Source organism: Kogia breviceps, chromosome 12 (assembly GCF_026419965.1).
Source record: "Kogia breviceps isolate mKogBre1 chromosome 12, mKogBre1 haplotype 1, whole genome shotgun sequence".
NCBI lineage: Eukaryota > Metazoa > Chordata > Mammalia > Artiodactyla > Physeteridae > Kogia > Kogia breviceps.
The window spans coordinates 5,219,544-5,242,573 of record NC_081321.1 but is presented as its reverse complement, the minus strand read 5'-3'; the positions used below and the strand labels follow the sequence as shown (position 1 = coordinate 5,242,573).

General features: G+C 52.0%; 1 protein-coding gene across 3 annotated transcripts in view; it reads left to right on the top strand.

Annotated features, from left to right (window-relative positions):
* The window catches only part of ANO2 (anoctamin 2), a 301,537-nt gene that overhangs the window by 158,578 nt on the left and 119,929 nt on the right, over positions 1-23,030 (top strand). For all 3 annotated transcript variants that reach the window (XM_067008590.1, XM_059080738.2, XM_067008589.1), the window contains exon 14: positions 4,638-4,742. In XM_067008590.1, the coding sequence (XP_066864691.1) occupies positions 4,638-4,742 (105 nt within the window). The remainder of the gene's footprint in view (positions 1-4,637; positions 4,743-23,030) is intronic.

The following is a 23,030-nucleotide window of genomic DNA, read 5'->3' as shown; positions in this document are numbered from 1 at the left end:
TATGACTCAGCGCCCTGGAAATCTCAGTCCCTGGCAGGAGTGCGACGCTGGGCCATGCAGGTTTCTGCAGCCAGGTCTCCTGTTTCCTGTTTAACCCGACGAGCCGTGGCCGCTTCCTGGGAGGGGCGTGATTTCAGCAACTCCTGTGCAGGCTGAGAGAGAGGCCTGGCCAAGCCTGGGTTCGTTCACCCGTGGAACAAAGCGCTGGTCCTGACGGGCCCTCTGTGTGAGGTTGCCGGGGGCCGGTCGTTTCTGCAGCATCGAGGATGTGCCCCCGTGTGCGAGCCTGGGGCCAGGCGTGGTTGAGAGGAGGGAGGGCAGCTGCGTCTTTCCTTCCATGTGTTTAGATTTTGGACTCAGATATTAAGCACGCTTTAAATTGAGTTAAATCTGAACATGCACGTCAGGCGCCTACTGTGGACCAGGTTTTGGTCTGGGACGTGGAACTCCCTCAGGCATAGTCTCTGAGCATCTCCAAAGGGTCGCATTCAGCTAAGGGGTTGTCTGGTCTCTGAATAATTCGAGTACAACGGTGAGTTTGAGAGAAATTCCTTCCGGTCTAAACAATGTTTTGTTTTGTTTTGTTTTGTTTAGAGCAGGGTTTTGAAGACGGGTTGAGTTTTTTTTTTTTTTTTTTTTTTTGTGGTACGCGGGCCTCTCACTGTTGTGGCCTCTCCCGTTGCGGAGCACAGGCTCCGGACGCGCAGGCTCAGCGGCCACGGCTCACGGGCCCAGCCGCTCCGCGGCATGTGGGATCTTCCCGGACCGGGGCATGAACCCATATCCCCTGCATCGGCAGGCGGATTCTCAACCACTGCGCCACCAGGGAAGCCCCGGGTTGAGTTTTAATGAGCAGCAAAGGGAGGAATGGGCACCACAGGAGGAAACGCCCGACAGGAGCCTTGATCCAGGGGAGCTCGGGGTGGGGCTCAGTCAGTGGGATACCCGGAAGGTCTGGCTGGCTGCAGGGAACAGGGTTTGGGCTGCAGTCACGGGCAGAGCAACAAATGCAGGCTGGTGGCTGGGCCAGGGAGGGTCCCGATGGCTGGTCTGTATCTCCTTAGGTCATGGGAAGGCGTGGAGGGCCGGACTGGAAGGCACTTGTGACTTGCCCCAGGCCTTCAATGAAGTGTTGTGGGCAGATCCAACCTACATTCAAATGGGGAGCAAGAGGATGGCAGACACCACCTGGGCTTCGGGGAGGAGGTTGCAGGGGTCCTTGAAGGTCACGATGAGAACTTTTCTTCTGTTTCAACCAGATGTTGTCTCCCAGTCTCAGGGATCCTGCCGCGGCCACAGCTGTGTCTGTGACCCTCAGACAGCCTCCTTCCCCATGGTCTTCGCCAGGAAGCAGCCCTTTGGGAGTCGGGGGGAGGGTGCCAGCTCGCACAGAGGCCAGAGCCGCCCACCCTCTGTCCCCCCCGCCTGGGGTGCGCGCACCACGTGGGACGCCAAGGAAGGCAGCAGGGGCGGGGCTCAAAGCGGGGGGGGAGGAGAAGGGGGCTGCAGAACCCAGCTCCCGGGGCCTCCCCGTGGGGCCGGCTGGCACGGCCCGAGAGACCCCGTGGAAGCCCGTCGCAGGAGGCCTGCCAGACCTCAGGAGTCTTCGCTCTGAGATGGCATGGCCTTCAGCTCAGTGGCCTCTCCTGCCCGATTACCTGCCGCACTCAGGCCCCACGTGTCCCCGGGACCCCTCAGAGAGGGTGGTCTTGATGCAGACGTCCTCCCGTCCCTCTCTCTCCCGCCCCTGTCCGCCACGTCAGGCTTAGCTGCCCCTGACGGCTTCCTGTCACGTAGGACGCAAAATCCCTTGCCTCCCCCCCCCTCCCCCCCACCGTGCATGGTGATGCGCTCCTCCGTCCGGACCTTCCAGCCTCACGGGCCCGTGTTCTCTCCCGGCTCCTCCCAGGCTTTGCCTTGGCTCTTCCCTCTGCCCGGAAGGCTCCGGTCTCCACCTGCCCTAACCTTTCTGAGCTTTTCCATCCCAACCAGGACGTTCCCTCCTCCGGCTGGCCTTCCCTCAGCCCCCATTCTGAAGCAGCCAGCCCGGCAGCTCCCCAGTTGCTCTCGTCCCCACCTGCTGGTTTCTTATTTCTGGGTCGGTTTGCTAGCTGTCACCTTCCTCCACTTGGAGATGAGCTCCTTGTTCGCAGCCTCAGAGCCTGAAACAGAGCTCCCAAGAGCTCGGAATGCAGTAGACGCTTGATAACTCTTTGCTGGAGACATCTGTTGACTGGATCTCCGGGTTTACCTCTGTAGGTCAGCGAGGGCTGGTCCTGAGCTGGCCTGGGGCCTTCCTTCAGGCCAGCTCCTGAGGGGAGCAGCCAGGTGGAAGTAGCTTTGTGAAATATTTCCCAGAGTCTTGGCGGGAGGGGTTATGTGTTTGTGATGATTCGGCATCAGACCCCATCCAGGGAGGCCGTGTTTAAGGCTGGGTATATTGGAGCAACCCCCACAGGGTCCAGATTCTGCTCTGGCCGGGAGCTCGTTTGTCCGAGTCCCTGCCTTTGAGGAATCCCGTGACCTCACCCTCCCTTCTTGGCTGCGAGCAGCGAGGTCCTTGTCTGACCTGCTTCAGTCGGAAAGCAGAGCAGCCTGACACTCTGCTTTGAGAGCCTCGGACTCCTGTCTGCGTGCCAGGAGCTCTCAGCTTGTTCTAAACAGATGAGGAGGGTCTGAACTGGGGCCCAGAGTGCAGTGAAGTGGGCCCCAGCCACCACCAGAGGGATGTGAGGACGCTCCTCTACGTGATGTCGTGTCTTTGGAAAGTCAGGGGCAGGTCGGCAGCGTCCTACAGTCAGCAGGGAAGGCCCCTCAGCTCCTTTGCCGAGGGTGACAGGATAGACGCAGTGCTCGCTTGAAGGGCTTTGGAGTCCGGAGGATGGTACAGAAAGACACGGCTGTAGTTCTATAGTTAAAACCTTCCATAGGAATAATGTAGAAGAAAAGCAACCAAATTTCAGAGGCCATGGAGGAAAACGTCACAGCACATTTCTCAAAGTATTTCTGCAGGAGGTTCATTGTTGGAGGCGAAAGAAGTTTTGTGGGACATGGTGGGTTGAAGAAGATTCAGCAGGTGCCTTTACAGGAGAACTTCTCAGAGCTTTTATTAGGCTCCTTGTGACTCTCAGGTGACACATTGTGTGGTATTTTCCAGTCTGTTAGACCCCGGAATCCTTTTCTAGCTAAAAGCCTCCTGGCACACACGTTAGGAAATGCTGCGCCGGAGGCTGGGTGAAGGGGAGAGACAAAGTGAAGTGAACTTCGCAAGCGTTTAGAGACTCCTGTGTGCTCCCCACGGGGCCCATTGCTGCGAGAAACAAAAGAATGGAGACCGGGCAGCGGATTCTCATCTCAGGATAAAAAGATTCCCACACGCACAACCGCGGGGAAATCATAAAAGAAGATGACGTAATCAAGAACTCCGTGGCGTGTAAGCTGTCAAACTCCAGACTATGTGAGAGGGGGAGACTCCGCCAGCTGTGTTTCAGCAGGCGGGGAAGCTCCCACCTCCGAGGGTGGGGCTGCAGCGTGGTGCCCGGGTGATGCTGCAGAGCCTGCAGAACTCTGGAATGGCTCCTCCTCTGTTGTGCTGGTTACTCTTAATTAGTCACGTGCATAGTTTCTCCTCTCCGGCATCATGGCACGTCTCGGGAAAGCCAGAGACAGGTCAGGAGCCCGGCTTGTTGGCTCTCAGAGTCTCTGAGGCGTGAGCAGGGATGAGGGAGCGCGTGTTCTCTGTGTCCGCTGGGAGCCAGCTCCGGAGTCCCTGCCCGGGAGCTCTCGGTAAATGATGCAGGAATGTGGACTCCTCACACTGCTAGATATCAGTCCTTGGAAGCGGCAGGGAAGACGCACCAGCGCGGCCGCGCGCACACTGTCAAGTTCTCTTTGAAGTAAGTCAGGCGTCTTCCCGCCCCAGCGTCTGCCCTGGTGGAACCGCGGTCCTTCTGATCCGCCAGGCACCCGTTCCCATGCCTGGTGACTCACTGTCCGGCTTTATACTGCTGAGTGTCCCGTTGCCGTCTCTTGAGCACCCGTGTGCCTGCCAGTGATTTACTCACCAAGGCTGAATGGGAAACAGATCCCGGCAAGGGAGTTGTAAGATTCCCCGTGGGCGCCGTCAGCTTTGATGTGCCGTTTTGAGCTTGCAGAAGAAGGGTGCGGGGAAGACGTTCGGTCCTCACCCTGACCCCCAGCTGCGGGGCACATCTGCTCCTGCAGCTGGGGTCTGGCTCGTTGCAACGTAAAGTCGAGGCCCGAGGGCAGATAGTGGGATGGCCGGAGGTAGCCCCGGTCCTCTGGTCAGACGGCCGTGTGCTGCCCGGGGCTCCTCTTTGGATCAGCTCCTAGGGAACGCTTCCTCTCTCCTTTCCCAACACTGGCGCCTCCCACCCCGGGACGTGCTCAGGCTTGGTCTTCGGTGTGGTGGCAGGCGTTGTGTGTCCCCCTCTCCCGCCACAGTGTGGCCCTGGTCTCGACGCCTCGCGGTTGTGTGTGGCGTGTTGTGGCAGCCCTTGTCCCATGGCATCTGACCCCATGACCTGACTCACTGTCCTTGTGGTGTCTGGTGGCACCACGCGGGCCAAAGCGGCCCCCCGCCCGTCTGCTAACCGCTCTGTGGCTCTGGGTTTTAGGAGCACACGCGGCCTGAGTACGAAACCAAAGTTCGGGAGAAAATGCTGAGGAAGAGCCACGAGTCTGCGACCCAGCAGTTGGGAGCCGGTGGGACTGAGGATGCGGTAAGATGCTGGCGCCTGGTGCTTGCCTTCTTTTTTTCTTTTTTTTCCCTTAAGATCCTAGTGTCATTTCACTGGCAATGCCTTCGCGGACGGGGACCGGGCTGTGAGAAGGGCTGGCGGCGGTGGGACAGGACGGAAGGAGAGCACGGCATCTCCCCTTGTCCCGTGGGCAGAGGTTGTGGGGAGCAGGCTCCCGCCATGACTTGATTTATCTCCCCCTCCCGGGTGGTAGTGTCTGGATGAAATGGGAGAGCGGGTCGGGAAAGAAAGAAACCGCTTCAGACCTGGGTCCTCTGGACTCTTATCACCTACACGTCGAATAGCCATAGCAACCGCCGCCAGACCAACCAGTGCAATGACAGCTAAGCTCCATCCAGTCCTTGCTGCGGGCCAGCACTGTCCTCAGCGCACTGTATCATTTTATTCTCAAAATAAATTTATGGGGCTGGTGCGATTTTTCTGTAAGTGAAAGAGAATGAAGAAAGTTATGTCCACGGCTTAAGTGGTTGGCCGGAGGTCACCCGGACAGTGAATGGTGGGTGGATCTGGGATTCCAACCCAGGTGAGTCTCTGACAGTCTGGGCATCTAACCGCTATGCGAGGATAAATCAGGAAACGGCCCTCAGGGCTGGCAGAGGCAAATCCATGCCTGTATTTGCCTGAGCGGCTCATACACTCTTCCTCACGTTTCATTTTCTCTGGATGGGCCTCCAAAGTACGGAGGTGATTGTGAGTCGTATTTCTGAGTTTTATGGTGGCATTCAGACGTCGAAACAGAGCTTCAGGATCTGTGCTGTGATCTGTAAATACTCGCAGTGCCTGTGAGGTGGGGGGCTCCTCTTTGGCACCGCCGGTCCCCTCCGAGTGCCACCCTTTTTTGAAACCAAGAGTGTGTGTGTGTGTGTTGATGTCTTTCCTAATCTGGTTCCTGAAAAAATTCAACGAGATCGACAATCTGTTGTTTTTACACGTGTCTTTTCTCCATCTTGGATTCGCATTAAAATTTCATTTAATTTTACATTCTTTAAGTTGGAACCATTCATGTTAACATGCAAATTTATTCAAGCACCAATACGGAGAATGTGGTGTTTTTAAGCCCAGAATACTAGCTGTCTTTCTTTCTTTCTTTCTTTCTTTTTTTTTTTTCCTTTAAGAAAGCAGGACTTAGAAGAGAAAGGGGGTGACTGTCTAAGTTATTATTTCCCTAGAAAAAAGTAAGTCCAAGACGGCCAATTATTTGGGGAAAGAAATGAATTCATTCTTAGGAAGGAGCAGTCACCACCATCACCCTCATCAGAAAGCAAACATTTTGCGTCCTGTCGGGTTTGGCAGTCCCGTGCAACCTTCTTCCTCCACCCCGGGGCAATGTACAATGGATAATTTTATGGAAATCACATGTAACTTTTAATGACCACCGCCTCATTTGATTTTAATTCCGTAGACGGGAATGCCGAGGAGCTGGAATTGCGTACACTGAGGCTGTGGTTCTGATGTAAACACTGCTTGGGTATATTATATGCACGACAGGTCAGATAACTTCCAGGAACCATGAATAATTGCAAAACATCTGAATGCGTTATGAATGATACATATGTTTATGTGTTAGCATTCATCATCTATTTTCATTACACCGTTGAGAATGTAAAGCTCAAAGCATCTAATGCCTTATAGGCACTGGGGGGCAAATGACCTTCCCCAATGAGCAGGGTAAGATAAAAATGGCCTGGAATTTGATTGTCAGCATCCTTCTTGAGTTCCCTCCATTCTGTTAATATTGGAAATGCTTCTGTTCTTGCTGTAAATCGAGCCAAGGGTGGGAGATGAGGGAGGAGCACATGCTGCTGTCTGATGGGAGGGATGCTTCTCTTGCCTTCTGCAAGAGTTGAGGTCAACGCCCATGGCAAAACAGGGCTCTCGGGTGGGGTATTTAGCAAAGGCACAGTCTTCTGCGAAACAGACGAGGACCAAGAATCAAAGTCTAGATGATAGTCTTGGATGTGCTTCTTTCATCCCAGAGGCTCACTTCGCTTCTGCCTTCTTTGTAACCCTGAGGCTTCATGTCCCGTCTCTGTCTGTATTCCTTCCTCTTGAATGATGAAAGCTACCATTTGTCGAGGCCCGGATGGTAGAGAAAATCACCAAAGACCACATAGCTAGCTGTGGGAGAGCTAGCCGTCATAGCCGCTCTACCTCATCCCCAAGGCCCATTGCTTCTCAAAACAAGTTTTTTTTAAAGATCTCAAGTTCATTTTATAAAACCTCTTTACAAGTGATTTAATTCTCAGACCATAACATTCACCCATTTAAATGATACAGTTCGACGGTTTTGAGTATATTCACAGTTTTGTGCTGTCATTCCCACAATCTAAGTTTAAAATATTTTTATCACCTTAAAAAGAAACTCTGTACCCTGGGAAGCAAGTAACCTATTAATACTTCCTGTTTCAATAGGTTTGCCTCTTCTGGACTTCCGTGTAAATGAAATCATCTGCAAAATGCGGTATTTCTCCTCTTTCACTGAGCAAAGTGTTATGTTGTAGCCATATCTGTTCTTCATTCTTTTTTATCGCCCAATAATATTCCATGTTTGGGGTGTACCCAGTTTTATTTGTACATTCATCAGTTGATGGACAGTTGGATGGCTTTCACTCTTTGGCTGTTATGAACAACGCTGCTATGAACATTTGTGTACCAGGTTTTGGGGGCATGTATGTTTTCACATCTTGTGGATATTTACATAAGAGTAGAATTACTGGGTCATATGGAAACGCATATGTTTAACATTTTGAAGGACTGCTTTAATATTTTTCAAAGTGGCTTCACCATTTTGCCGGCCAACCAGCAATGCATGAGGGCTCTTAATTTCTCCACATCCTCACCAACACTTATTATCTGGTTTTTTTGTGTGTGTGTGGTACGCGGGCCTCTCACTGTTGCGGCCTCTCCCGTTGCGGAGCGCAGGCTCCGGACACGCAGGCTCAGCGGCCACGGCTCATGAGCCCAGCCGCTCCGCGGCACGTGGGATCCTCCCGGACCGGGGCACGAACCCGCGTCCCTTGCATCGGCAGGCGGACTCTCCACCGCTGCGCCATCAGGGAAACCCCTGTCTTTTTAATTTTATCCATTCTAGTTGTGTGAAGTGGTATTTCACTGTGGTTTGAATTAGCATTTCCCTCATGACTAGTGATGTTGAACATCCTTTCACGTGCTTATTGGCAGTTTTTATGGCTTCTTTGGAAAACTGTCTATTCAAATCCTTTGCTCATTTTTAAAGGTGGGTTAATTGTCTTTTCATTATTGTATGAAGAGTTACTTACATAATCTGAACATCAGTCTCTTACCAGATAATATGATTTACAAATATGTTCTCCCATTCTGTGGATTTTTAAAATTTAATTGATGATACAGTTTGCTGCACAAAAGTTCTTTGATGTAGTTCAATTTATCTGTTTTTCCTGTTGTCATTTGTGCTTTTGTGTCATATCTAAGAAACCACTGCCTAATCCAGTGTCATAGAGATATACTGCCAGGTTTTCTTCTAAGAATTTTACCATGTTACCTCTTACATTTAGGTCTGTGATCCATTTTGAGTTAATTTTTGTGTATGATATAAGTAAGGGGTCCAAATTCATCTTTTGCATGAATGTTTAGTTTTTCCAGCCCCCCCTTGTTGAAAAGATTATTTTCTCCATTGAATTATCTTGTCAGCCTCGTCAAAAATCAATTCACCATAAGTGTAAGAGTTCGTTTTGGGGCACTCAATTCTATTCCATTAATTTATATGTCTGGCCAATACCACATTGTCTTGATTAATTACTGCACCTGTGTAGCAAGTTTTGAAATTGGAATGTGAGTGAATTTGTGCTTCTTTTCCAAAATTGTTTTGACAATTCTCGGTGTCTCGCATTTCCATATGAATTTTATGACCAGCTTGTCAATTTCTGCAAAACAAGCAAGATGGAATTGTTGATAGGGATTGAGCTGAATCTGTAGATTAATTCAGGCAGTAGTACCGTCGTAACAATGGTAAGTCTTCTAATCTATGAACATGTTATATCTTTCCATTTCTTTAGATCTTCTTTAATTTCTTTCAAAAATGTTTTCTAGTTTCAGAGTACAGGTCTTGCACATCTTTTGTTAAATTTGTTCATAATTGTTTTATTCTTTTCCGTGTGATTGCAAATATAATTGTTTTCTTAATTCCACTTTTGGATTGTTCATTTGCTAGTATATAGAAATATAGTTGATTTTTGTGTATTGCTTTTATATCCCACAACTTTGCTGAACTCATTTACTAATTTTGGTAGTCTTTAGTGGATCCTTTAGGGTTTTTTCTATTTATAAGATCACGTCATCTTGAAGAGAGATAGTTTCACTTCTTCGTTTCCCAGTCTGGTTGCATTTCTCTCTCTCTCTCTCTCTCTCTCTCTCTCTCTCTCTCCATCCTCCGCCCCTTCCCCCTTTTCTTCCTAATTGCCCTGTCTAGAATCTCTTGTACAATGTTGAATAGAAGTGATGAGAATTGACCTCCTTGTCTTGTTCTTGATCTTAGCCTTTCACCATTAATTATGATGTTAGCTAGCTGTGACCTATTGCTCTTTAGCTCTCTCTGTAAGGCTCCCCTAAGGAGGATTCACGTCATATCACCAGGTGGCCAAGCCCATCTCAGGTCTCTCCCGTTTCAGCTGTCACGTGGGGAGATTGGATTGTAGCCTCTGCAGTTCTGAGAGTTGGTACTTCGCTGATGTGAAAGAATCATGTTGGTCATTAGTCCATAACTTTGGGGGACAGGCAGTCTCTTATTTATTTTAGGTGGTGGTAATTTGGCCATTTTAATATCTACTGTTACGATTTTCAAGGGTGTGGGCACAGCGAGGATATAGTAAAATAGTGAGGTTAGAAGTAATATTTATGGAGCGCTCCCTCTGTGTGCGTCTTTACAGGTTGTACTTCATTTAAGTCTCCAAACCATTATTATTTCCAATTTTATATGTGAGAAAACTGAGGCTTATTTATCTGGAAAGAAGGAACTTGCTCAGTGCTTGTATATGGCCAGATGGTCTGACTCAAGAACAATGCTCTTGGTCTGTATATGCTCCTCTGCCTTGAGAGTGTTTGCCCCTCAGCAGATCCTCAGACACCTGTGAAGAATCGTGGTTGGTTCTCTTCCTTATTCTAAAGGCAGGAAGGAACGTGGTGTTTGTTGGAAAGAAGGGTAGGAGACAACTGGCGACCCGACATTTGCTTTAGTGGTTTTGTGTCAAGTTTGGTGGGCTGACGCTGTATTTCCCCCGAGGACACGAGTGAGTAGAATTATTAGCTCGGTTTCCAGCAAAAGGTTCAACAGACAGTAGGGAGCGATGGGGACTGTAAAAACACAGAGGTGTGTTGTGTTCCCGAGGGAGAATATGGAGCTGGAGCTTCTAATACGAGAATAGGCTTGTGTTACTTATTTATTTTTTCTCTCCTGGATTAGTTGCAGTCTTTTCTGGAATAGTCGTCTATCCTGGACAGATTTGCAGTTTGCCTCAAGTTTCCCTCCAGGGCACGATTCTTCTCTGTTCATACAAGATGATAAAGCTCTAAGTTGGGAACAGCGGGCAAGGTGCTGCGGCTGCGGGATTGGGGGGCGGTCCTGAGCGCTGCCTCTCACCCCTCTGACCCTTCTCAGCCCGGCCATAACTCCCTGCCTTTAATACAGTTCGTGCCAGTGAGGAGGTCATCAGAAAACAGAGCTCCTGCCCCATAGTTCAAAAGAGGTAAAATAATCTGAGGAACTAATTCTAAAGCTGTTAGGATTGGGGAGCTCAAGGCAGACAGGCTGGTGAGGCGAAGCAAAGGTTAGCATCAGGAGGGGGCTGCTCCCATTCTTAGGACTGGAAGGACCAGGAGCGAGGTGGTTTCACCAGAACCCGCTGGGTGCCGGTGCCCTGCGGGAGGTGCAGCTCTTTCTGGAGATGCCCTCTGCAGCAGGTAGAGGGGGTGGAGGAGAAACACCCTGAATTTCCCCCTCCTGCCTTTGAGTCGAACGCCAGTGGCCCCCGTTGGTCAAATCTAACCGCAAAGTCAGTTGATAAATCATTCTGGGCAGTATGGTTTTTAGGGTTCAGCACCTGGCAGAGGAAAGGAGCAGCGGAGCATAGCTCCAAGGGGCAACGGCAAAGGACAGTCATAAGTCGGCGTCACTTTGGGACCTACTAGCCACTGATCGATCACTTATGCCGGGTCCTCCCGCCGGGGAGTTGAGAGGCTGCTGGAGGATAAAAATGCGGCAGAAAGTGCAAGAATGCCGCCCACTGACTCGAGGAACGAATACGTCAGTGCTCAGGGACTCTGACCGTTCCCAGGCGGTTGAGAAAGTTCACGTGAGTGGGGTGGGTGTCCTCTGGTGTGAGCACGTGGGAGGGTGCCTGTGTGTGTGCGCGTGTGTGTGCGTGTGTGCGTGTGTGTGTGTGTGTGATGGTGCCATCGGAGTGACACGGGTGGGGTCAGATACCTGAAGGCTTCAGTGAGGAGGGAAACCGTAGTTTTGTGTCAAGGAGCAGGGAGCATGTGACAAGCTGGGGAGATGGCACCGGTGGGTCCTGAGAGAGTCTTCTGCAAGACCTGTCACTAAAGGGACTTTCAAACAAAATCCCACTGAGCGAGTCCCCGGAGCTTACCTCCCGGGACCTGCCGTTTATCCAGGATGGGCCTGGAGCTGCCTGCAGTGCTGCATTTGATGAACGCTTTATGGGGAACAGTTGCCAAGAGGAGGAGCCCCGTGGATGGGCGGGTGGTGGCTTCCCGCTCAGCGCTCCACCCCGGGGACAATTATTTCAAACCAAAACTCATCTAAAGCTGAAGTAGTGAAACATTCGCGACGCATGCCCAGTGGGCGTGCGGAATCCATTACGCATCGTTGAGGACCTTTGCTGGGAGGCTGGACAACGGCAGGAGGAGGCTGGGGGCCGCCAGAGCCGGGGAGCAGGGCTCAGGGCTCCCGCCTGGGGGGCCGAGGGGCGTTTTTCAGACTGTCCTGTGGAACGGAGCTCCCTCCGGCCCTCTTTTGGAGGCACTAGAAACCTAATGACCATTGGAGGGTCAAAAATAAATAAACAAGATTCTCCATAGTTCTCTCAGACTCTTCTTAGGGATGAGGAAGGTTACTCGTTGGCAAAGGGAAACCGGGGGAGGGAACGGGCAGGGACTCGGTTGGTTGGAGCGTCACGTAGCAAGGAGCTGGGCTAAAGCTGGGCCCTGGGCCCGTTTCCGGAAACGGTGATTTGCATCAGTGCCCACGGCCTCTCCTCCAGTTTATCCTCGGCCGTTCCGTGGGCTCCCAGCGTGAAGGCTGAGCTCTGAACCTTGGGGCCCGTCTGGGTCTCCACCCTCACCCCCAGTCCTCGGGAGCCGACGGAATAAGCGGTGGGAAGGAGGCCACAGGGCAGCCAGAGGAGCTGGGCCCGTGGCCCTCAGACCAGCCCCTGGATGGGCAAAGCGCTGGCCGCGGCCCGGTCAGCTCCGAACCCTGCCATTTGGGCTGCTTGCCCCCAGCTTCTCGTGTTCGGTAAGAGGGGCGGTGAAACAGGTCGCTCTGTACCGTGCAGCCCCCCGGCTGGAGCACAGCTTACAGAGTAGAACTGCCGCTGAAGGCCTCCCCCAGCAATCTTAGGTACTTTCTTTTAAGTGAATTTAATTTAATTTTATTGATTGATTATTACTTTTTTTTTTTTTTTTTTTTTTTTTTTTCCCCTCCCGTAGTGGAGCACAGGCTCCGGACGCGCAGGCCCAGCGGCCACGGCTCACGGGCCCAGCCGCTCCGCAGCACGTGGGATCCTCCCGGACCGGGGCACAAACCCGCGTCCCCCGCATCGGCAGGCGGGCTCTCAACCACTGCGCCACCAGGGAAGCCCCTGATTATTACTTTTTACTCATTGTTTCCAGTTCTGGCTCCTCCGTTTCTGTCCGTCTGTCTCTCGGGCTCTCATTCTGCCATGTCTCAGGGAGTGGCCCCCCCCTTTGCGCCCATGGTTCCCCCCCACCCCTCCCCGGGGCATCCTCACCCAGGGAAATGGGTCAGTGAACCAAGGAGCAGAGAAGTGGACGTGGCCGGGGGCCGGGGAGTCACCCGTTTGACTGCAGAATGGGGGCATCGTCTTAGGAGGAGCTGAGGACTTGAATTGGGAGTTTCAGGGGTCGGCCTCCCTCTCCCTCACTGGGGGGTCCGGCCCCAGGCAGGCGGGGACTTGTGGACCTCGCCGGTTGCCAACCTCCGGGAAACAGCTCCAGACCGGCCGAGGGACAGAGGCGTCTCTGCCACAGCAGCAAACGTGATGGGAGCGGAGCAGGCAGAGTCCCCGGAAAGCCCCCGGGGACGCTGGCTGCCACCCCGGGAATCAGGGTGGAGGGAAGTGAGGAAGGATGGAAGTTTCCTGAGAAGGAGCCTCTCTGCACAGAATTTAGCGCTGGCGAAAGTGGGGTTGAAGGCTACGTTGGTGTGTGGCTACGTTAACATGGCAGGGGTTTTACTTATCACCATATAAATTTTACATGAGAACATTCTTCTCACGAGAAATCCCACATTACAGATAAAACACACGTCTGCCTGGACTGCATCTCTCCCAGTGTTAACTGTCCCCCTAGAGAGAGCTACAGTTAGCAGCTTGGCTTGTATCTTTCCAGACCTTTCCTTATGCTCTTTTATTCTTGTATGAACCTGTGTTTGCTTTGGTTATGGGTTTCTTTACACACACACACACACACACACACACACATTCAGGAGAGAGCCACGAACAAATGGTCTCATTGTGTCAAGGAGGTTTCTTAAGTCAGGAAGACTGTTTCCCAAACTTTGCCCCCCCCCCCCAGGGCACTCCAGGGTGCCACAGGGAACTCTCCAAAGTCGTGGCATTTTTCAACACCTTTGAGGGCAGTCCAGCAGTACCTGGCATCTGTCAGACACGGCAGGAGCCACTACCCCAGGAGGGTCAGCGTTAAAACGCAAGACATGCCCACCAGCATCACCGCGTCTTAGGGAAGCCGAGTCTCCTGTAGCAGCAGCACAGCTTCTGCTCAAGGTTATTGTGAAACAGAGGATGCAAATGTGAGGTCCAAAGGGAATCCCAGGAGGGAGGAGCCGGACAGTGTCCTGCAATTGGACACATCCTTTTAGTGAGCAATTAGGGTGAAGAGTGAAATAAAAGATCAGTTTTTCTTTCAATTTCTGTCTATTTTTTCCTAAATGGCTACTAGGCTATCTGGACATAAATACTTATTAAGTTATTTGGACTCAACTCCTCCCTAAATGGAACCTTTAAGTCTTTTTTTTTTTTTTTTTTTTTTTTTGCAGCCGAGGGTCATTGTGTAAACATGACCGAGCTGTTAAGGGTACAGGGAACTGAGAAAGTTTGGGGACTCCTGCTGGGTACAGGCTTTCTGTCCATAGAGGCCTAAGAGCGAAGGAGACGGCCAAGGGCAGAGAAGTTTAAAAAGTTACATAGAGAGTTTCAAAGACGCAGAAATTTACTTGGGGGCCACACTCTGTGGCAGAGTGTGTGCCGAGGAAGTGCCGGGTGGGCTAATAGCTCCTTGCACACTGGCTCCTGGGCTCCTCACCCACTCCTCTCGTGGGCCTCCGAGGGATCTGCCCCAGCATCTTCTCCCTCTATCTCTGACTATTTCTCTCTCTTTCTCTCTGCATGTGTGTGTGTGTGTGTGTGTGTGTGTGTGTGTGTGTGTTAGGAGGGGACTGACAGTTCCGATTATGGACATCCTTTAAAATCCATGAGATTTAAAAATAAACCCGACAACTCCTTATCCAGAAGACTTTGCTTGACTTAACAATCTCCGGGTGGCTCCGGCTTCACAGAGAGGGATGCCAGAGGAGCGTAGAACGTGCCCATAAACATCTCCCTTTGTGGAGCCTGTGAATTATCCATTCCAAGGAGAGACTTTGCAGGTGGCCCAGGCTGTCAGATGGCGGGGGCCCGGGGGCTCTGGCCCTCTTCAGCTGACAGCCCATTCTCAGCAGCAGAAGCCCTGGCTAAAATAAGACTTTCTCCTATGCTCAGTGTGTGCTTTTCTACCGGCCTGCGTCTATGTTAAGACGTTACAAATAAGGAGAGTCCCAAGGCCTGGGTTACGGTGGAGAAGCTGGAGGGAGACAGGCAGCCTGGGAAATGAGAGCGCAGGGGGACGGGGCGGGGCTCCGAGCGAAGGCTGGGCAAAGTCACCATGGTATTTCAGACCAGACCCTCGTGGAAAACACAAGGCCCAAATATGTGCAAGGGTGGGGAGTCCTGGAAGAGCCAAGTGGCTTGCAGAGGCCAGCACATACCACCGGGCTGTGTGATGTTTGCCACGATTGACTCGCAGTTTGGACTTCTCTTTTCTCGTCTAAATGATTTTTCCATATACGGCCTGAAGCGTGTAAATTAAATCTGTCTTTTGCTGCCCGGCCAAGGTCATTGTTTCACGTCCCTAGAATTCACTGAAGCACGCATGAGCCTGTCAGGGTCCTTTGCTCTCTTGCCCTTCATGTGCCAGAAAAATCAAAGTGTTGGTTTAAAAAATTCCTCCAGGGTCAGAGGTGTTCTGACTCCGTGTGAGTCTTTGACATGATGTCCAGAAAGGAGCTTTCAAAGAAAACAGGTGGGATGGCTCTTTTGTGGATGGAGAGGCTTCCAGACTGTGCCCTTTCAGCACTGAGCTCCTGAGCTAGTGAGGTCGCAGGGGCCTCCGTCTCCGTACGCCACTGAGGCCTGGCAGCCAGGCTCCAGCTGGTGAGCAAGGGTGTCTGCACAGCACCTGTCCCGTCGCCCAGTGGACGCAATGTTCTCATAGACGTTACTTTCTTAACTTTCACGAAGAGTAAGGAACTAGGAAGCAAAGCAAAAAAGGTCCTTACTTTAGGTTGCTTCAGATGCAGGTCCCGAGTCAGTGACTCACGTGCAAAATTTATTCGGGGCGGGGGGGGGGGAACCCCGGGAGTGGAGTGGGACAGTGACGGAGAAGAGAAGGCTGCAAACGAAAGGCACGTGGTCTGTCATGTTACCGCCGTGGGCGGCTGGCTCATCATTTCACGGAGAGATTCTGGGAGCTGACCTAGAACGTGCACTTCACAGCTCTACGGCCTGAGGGGTGAGAAGCTGGGTATATGCTAGTGCCACCAGGCACCACTGAGGGAGGCTCCAGGTGTGTGTGTGTGTGTGTGTGTGTGTGTGTGTGTGTGTGTGTGTGTGACTTCCCCTGCACTTCTGGCCTGCTTTGAACACGCACGTGAGCGGAAAAGCGGCGGCTCAGGCCGCCAAAAAAGTCTTCAGGCGAAGCGATCCAGAGGCCGGCAGTTGGAAGTTGGATCTCTCCCCTCTGTGGTAAGGCTCATGGAACTTTGGGGCTGACACCGGCACTATCAGGGTCCTATGTCCTACAGCGCTGCAGTTAAGATCTAGCCAGAAAATCAGAAGCCCGGGAGTTCCGCAGAGGGCCTTTCCGTACAGGGAAACTTAATTCAAAAGGTGTCAGGATCGCCGACACGCTAAACGGGTGGTGAAGCAACACAGAGGTCAGTAGCAGCTGGGGCTGGGAAGCCAGGGCGGGAGATGGTGTCCCCAGAGCCCAGGGCCAGGGCCACCTGGTGGGAATGGAGCCCTGGTTGAAGCCGTGTGCCAGCAGGTGCCAGGCAGGGAAGGGCCGGCCAGCGGGCACCGGGAGGATGGAGGAGGTGCAGCCACGGCGTGAAGCAGATGGGACAGACGGGGAATGCTCTGGATTCTCCTTTCCAGCCACCTGCCAGGCTCCCTCCAGTACCTCCCATCGGCGGAATCTGGCCGGAAGCCAGTTGGCCAGGGAGTCTGGGAAACGTGTCTTCAGGGAGCGCTGCTCCTGCGTTGTGAATTAGGGGAAAGAAGGGGCAGGTCTGAGAGGAAGCAGGAGCGGACGGGCGCTGCTCACAGCCCTGACAGAATCCCGCGCCTTCCTCTCCTAGTTGCACCCCTCTGTCTGCTCCGTGACTCTGTGGGGTTTGTCACCCCCAAAGCAGAATCTGGGAATGTCTAAGGAGTTTGGAGGGACTCCATTTGGGGAAGGGATCGGTGATCGGTGCGGGGACACACTCTGCACCCTTGTTTGCCCCTGTTCTGAAGTTTCCTAGGGCTGTTCCTATGCCTTTTCTTCTCCTGTTCCGCCACAGAAGGACCTTCAATCCCTTGCCTGCATCCTGGGGGTCATTGAGGAAGCACCTTGTCTTTTTAGTTATATTGTAATGTATTTGACATGTAACATTGTGTAAACTTCAGGTGTACGGCATGTTAATTTGATACACATATATCGTAACATCATTGCCATTGTAGCAATAATTAGCCCCTCTGTCACGTTACAAAATTATCCTTTGTTTTCAGTGGCCGGAATCATTGAGTTCCAGTCTCGCAGCGAGTTTGGTGGTTACGATGCACTGCTGTTGTGTACACTCACTGTGCTGTGCGTTAGATCTCTGGGGCTTATTAACTGTGCGCTGCAAGTGTGTACCCTTAATCAGCATCTGTCCTATCCCTCCACCCGCATCCCCTGCTAACCACCATTTTACACTTGGTTTTTATGAATTTGGCTCTTTCAGATTTCACATATAAGTGACACCATATAGCACTCACCTAACTTCGTCTGACTTATCTCACTCAGCATAATGTGCTCAAAGGTCCATCTGTGTTGTCACAAATGGCGGGATGTATTTCTTTTTCACGGCTGAATAATATTCCACCACATATATTTATATATGTATTCCATTATATATAGATGCATATAATATACATATTATGTATATTTCACATATCCTTTATCCATTCATCTGTTCAAGGGCACTTATGTTGTTTTCATATCTTGGCTGTTGTGAATAATGCTTCAGTGAACGTGGGGGTGCATATATATCTTTGAGATTCTGTTTTCATTTCCTTCGGGTATATACTCAGAAGTGGAATTGCTGCATCAGATGGTAGATGTATTTTTAATTTCTTGAGCAGCATCTATATTGCTTTTTACAGTGTCTGCACCAATTTACATTCCCACCAGCAGTGCACAAGGCTTCCCTTTTCTCCGCACCTTTGCCAACAATTGTTATTGCTTGTCTTCTAGATGGTGGCCGTTCCAGCAGGTGTGAGGTGGTATCTCATTGTGGTTTTGATTTGCATAGGAAGCACCACATCTTGAATGCACCCTTTTGTCTGTTTAATTCTCCCTTAGGCTTGCCAAGGTTTGGTTTTGGCTCTGTGTCAGTGAGGTAGGTTTGCTTACATTTTGAAGGACATGCTTCAGAACCTGGAGCATGCTGCATTTTTTTTTTTTTTCTCTCCCAAGTTATTGCCATTTGGACATGTTGGCTTTTATCTGTTCAATAAGACAAAATGTCAGCATTACTGGAAAGAGCAATCTGAATAGATGCTGACCTTTTCTCTCCTCCTCTGCCCACCCTGAGAATTTCCCGTGCTTTCAGTGGCTACTTCATTCCCTCTCCCAACCTCCTGGGAAGAGGCATGTCCACGTTATTTCAGATGGGGCAGCCCAAATGAGATTTTCAGGACTAGTTATGCACAAAGTCCACCGCAAAGCTGATGGCAGCCCCCACTTCTTTGGTTTACCTCTCTTGAGTTGGGTTCACTCAGTAGCTTGCACTTAATACATAATACACCCAAGAACGTGGCAATCCCTCTTTCTATTTTTTTAAACATCTAAGGCCAGATCACTAGGTGTATTTAATAGTCATAGGCTGCTACCTGCTATGAGAATGACATCCCGCTATCCCAAGCAGGCCGGGTCTGGAGTTCAAGGTGAAATATACACTGGACTGGGGTCAGTGGAGGTGCCAACCCAGAGGCAAAAAGGAGTAGGTCCTTTAACTGGAGCGGTGAACAGAGGCAGCTCACTTCCTTACATTCGTACACTGTCTTCACATTTGGGGAGCTAGGAGCAGAGCGCCACGGGGAAGGGGGTGACCCATGATTCAGTGGGCCTTCCGTACCAGTTATCGCCGTGAAACAAACTTCTCTGAGGGGAGAAGCCCCAGACCCACTCCCTTGGGGCCTCTTCCTTGTTCCTGCTGTCTGGGCTTCCAGCTGCAACCCCTGAAGTGTGTTCAGAGGAGAGCCTCCGAAATGCACGCCCATATCTTCTGGGCGTGCTCGGGCGTTCCATTTCCTCTGACGAATGAACACCGGCTTGTCCTCTGACTGGCAGGAGATGAGAAAAGGTAGAACAGCATCCCGAGCCTTGAGGGATACCCAGGGCCTCTCGGCAGCCCCCACTGGTCCTCACGGCGGTCACGTCCTTTCCCAGTGCTGGAGGCTGGCTGCAGCACGGCCTGAGCTAAGTGCTGACCTTTGCAAGGGGACGGCTCTGCCCACCACTCATTCCTCGTCCACAGATTGTCCAAAGTCAGTTCCTCGTCTGGGAGCTGCTGTTGCTTTTTTTTTTTTTTTTTTTTTTCCAGAGATACTCATGTTGTCCCGGCAATACCACATCCAGGATTTTCTGCATCAGGATTTTGCTTCTGCCTTGGTCCAGCTAGGGCTGGTGGGCCTGTACTGAGGATCTTCCATGGCATGTTTCGACCATTTACGTCCCTGTGGTGGAGCAACATAGCCCTGGAAGGGTTAATACCCAGCCGGGGCCAAGCAGCCCTGCTCATCAGTGGCCCAGAGTTTGCTCAACTCTGGGACCGTTGGAGCCAGCCCCCTGGTCCCCCAGGAAGGCCAGACGAGGTGGTATATGCCGTTGACATCCGATTCAATTTTATTATAAAGGTGCACAGTCTGCCAGCCAACTTCCGTAACTTTTATTCTGAACTTGGGTATCTGCGCTGAGTCTAGAGAACTTGCAGCAGGACGGTTGCCCTGGAAATGTGCTCAGCCAAAGATTCTCACTCCGCAGGGCAGGGCAGCTCCCATCCAGGAATCTCAGAGACCTGATCTATAAACATGAATGAATGAATTCTCCCAACGCCACGGTGTGGTCTTTGCCAGCTGGATTGTTCTAAGGGAAGTGACCAGCCCAGGGGCCTGTAGTGAGTCATGAAAGATCTCGCTCGGAACCAGAGAGTTTGGGCTTCAGGGCCCTGGGTGGAGTCAGGGACCGCTCTGGACTCTTCCACCCCCACTACTTGGAGCGTCGGGGTGTGGGGTCAGCAATCAGCACAGAAACCCTGGGGGTGCCTGGCTGCCTTCCGGCTCAGCACCCCCCCCCCGTCAGCGCCTTCCTCACCAGCCCCCTCAAACCGCAGCTTGGCCAAATTAAGCCACTTTTGTTCTTTCAGTATAGACAACTGATATGTGCTAAATGTAGGAATTCTGAAAAGGGAAGTACAAAGAAGAAAAACAATTCATCCAGTTTTTCATCTCCCAGAAAACCTATTGTAACCCTCTTTTTATTTTTAAAATATTTATTTATTTATTTATTTTTTGCGGTACGCGGGCCTCTCACTGCCGTGGCCTCTCCCGTTGCGGAGCACAGGCTCCGGACGCGCAGGCGCAGCGGCCACGGCTCACGGGCCCAGCCGCTCCGCGGCACGTGGGATCTTCCCGGACTGGGGCACGAACCCGTGTCCCCTGCACCGGCAGCCGGACTTTCAACCACGGCGCCACCAGGGAAGCCCAGGATAGTGGCTTCTTATTACTTCATGCTGTGATCCTAAACCGGGCACCTTTGAAATTCAAAACATGAAAATTCTTACTCAGAGTTAAAATAAGTAGATCTCATTAAAACAGAAGAAGAGGAAGGAAAGGGAGGCGGAGGAGGAAGGACTATAGGTACCACTCATGGATATCAGCGAGCAGCATGTTATAACCCCATATTCTCGGGACCTCCCTGGTGGTCCAGTGGTTGGGACTCCCAGCTTCCACTGCCCAGGGCCCAGGTTCAATCCCCGGTCAGGGAACTAAGATCCTGCAAAGCCGTGCAGCGTGGCCAAAAAGAAAAAAAATAAAAATGACCCCATGTTATTAACCCCATATTATAAAATAATCTGCATGTTTTTTAGCCTTTATTGCATAAATGGAGTATGGGAGACGGTTCCAGGTCTCTGGAGGCCCAGGTAACAAAACAAAGCTGACCGTAGCACCAAGCTGGTCAGCCTCGGGTTGGCGGATGTTTCGTGGGCCTGGCGCCCCACCTGCCATGGCCTGAGCTCCAGCGGGAGGTCCCGGACCCAGCCTCCCTGACTTCTCCATGCTTGTCTAATCCACGTTTGACCAGCGGGAAGTGGAGCGAGCCCTTACCTGAGGCTCCTTCTTGACCTTCCTTTGGACTCAGAGCCTTGGACCCGTAAGCAGAGACTGGGGACTGGTGTGAGTTTGGCTAAAATGACTCTGTTTTTTAAGCCTTTGCTCATCCAGGGTCACTCTGGTGTGATCCAGCAGAGCAGCAGAGAAGCCGCTGCACGGGAGAGTGAAAGAATGGGCCAGAGCTCTGGTGGGCCCACGAGAAGCGGGGCGCTTTCTCAAAGTCAGCCGGCTCTGGGCCAGATCCTGCTATGGGGTCTTGTTCCTCCTGGCTTTAGCATCTTTCCCGCGGCCTCCTGGCTCTGGCAGAAGCTGGGAGCTGGCAGACGGAAGGAGGGCCTGAGGTGGGTCCCCAGGAAAATGAGATTCGTGTCTCTGGGCCCACCGAGTCCTGATGAGAAGGGTTGCCGGGGGACCCCGGCCCCCAGGCTGTTTTAGCCTATTTCTCGGATGATGCAAGAAGGATTCAGCCCGAGTTGTCCTTGTTTCAGAGCCAGCAGGGGAGTTTGGCAGCTTGAGATCTGGAAGGTGGCCGGGCTGCCAGTGTGAGTCACGCCACAGGGAACGTGGTAACAACAGTCCCGTAAACAAGCCAGGATCCCGGTCCCCGGGGGCCCCCGTGACTCATCCTCCATTACTGCTTCCAGGAGACTCCGTAAACCTTCCCTCCGTGTGCTGTGACCCCCTCGGCCGTTCGGTCCGTGCGTCGTTACCACGCCGGCTGTAATGTTGGCGCGCAGGACCCGGGGGCTGAGCATGCCCTCGCCACCTGCCAGAGTTTCCCCAGGTGGGCGCTGTGCCTTGCCTCTCTGCTTTCTGCAAGCAAGTGTTTAAAGTGCTGTGAGACCCTAAGAGACCTTAAAGACCAAAGTTTATTTAATATCTATATCCTTGGGTGAAAATACAATGAGTAAAACAAGAATAAGTGCATGTGTTTTACTCTTGGTCAGCGACACCAGTTTTGAAGGACTCAGCGGTCTCAGCCAGAAGCCTTGGAGTCACCCTCAGTTGCTCCCTTGCCCTGCCCCCAACGTCCGAGAGCCCCGCATCTGTCAGGGGCCCCGCCCACCGAACGTCTCTTGCGTTTGTCCCTCCTCTTCATCCTCTCATGCCATCTTCCTAGGCTACGTCAGTGACCCCCTAACTGGTCTCCTACCTCTTATCGGGCTCCCTTCCAGCCCATTCTCTGCGTCTGTGTCAGAGGGATCCGTCCAGAAGGCAAATCTGATTATGACACTCCCGTGCTTAAAATCCTCTAGTGCTCTGCAGAGTGTTTGGGATTATTTTCAAGCCTCTTGGCTTTACCCACAAGGCCCTGCATGACCCACCTCTCCAACTTCATATCCCACCTTCCCAGATGACCTTCTATGCCAGGCGTTGCCAAGCCACTCACCCTTCTCTGGGCGCGTCTGGCTGTGTCAGGCCCTGGTGCCTTTGTGCGTGCAGGTCTCTTTGCTTGGAACATGCTTTCCCCCTTTTGATCCGCTCACTCCCTCTTGTCCTAGAAAACTCAGAATTAAAGCCACCTCCACTGGGGGCCACCTCTCAGCCCACAGGCAGACTGAGCTGTTGGCCCTTGTATTCGCATCCTAGGGCTCCGCTGTAACAAATTACCGCAACCTGGGGGTCTTAAAACAACAGGAATTTATCTTCTCACGGTTCAAGAGGCTAGAAGTCCCAGTTAAGGTGTTGGCAGGGCCACACTCCCTCTGAAGCCTCTGGGGGAGAAGCCTTCCTTGCCCTCCTCCAGGTTCTGGTGGCTCCAGGTTCCCTGGCTTGTGGCCGCCTCACCCACTCCCTGCCTCTGTTTTCACACGGCCTTCTTCCCTGTGTGTGTCTCCTCTAAGGACACTGGTCAGAGCTAGGGCTCCACACTGAATCTAGGACGAGCTCATCCCAAGGCCCCCAACTTAGTTTCACCTGCAAAGACCCTTCCTTTTCCAAGTCAAGTCGCATCTGCAGTTTCTGGGGGTCAGGGCTTGGATATATGGTTTGGGGAGACACAGTTCAATCTACTACAGCCCTGTAACACCTGGTACATTAC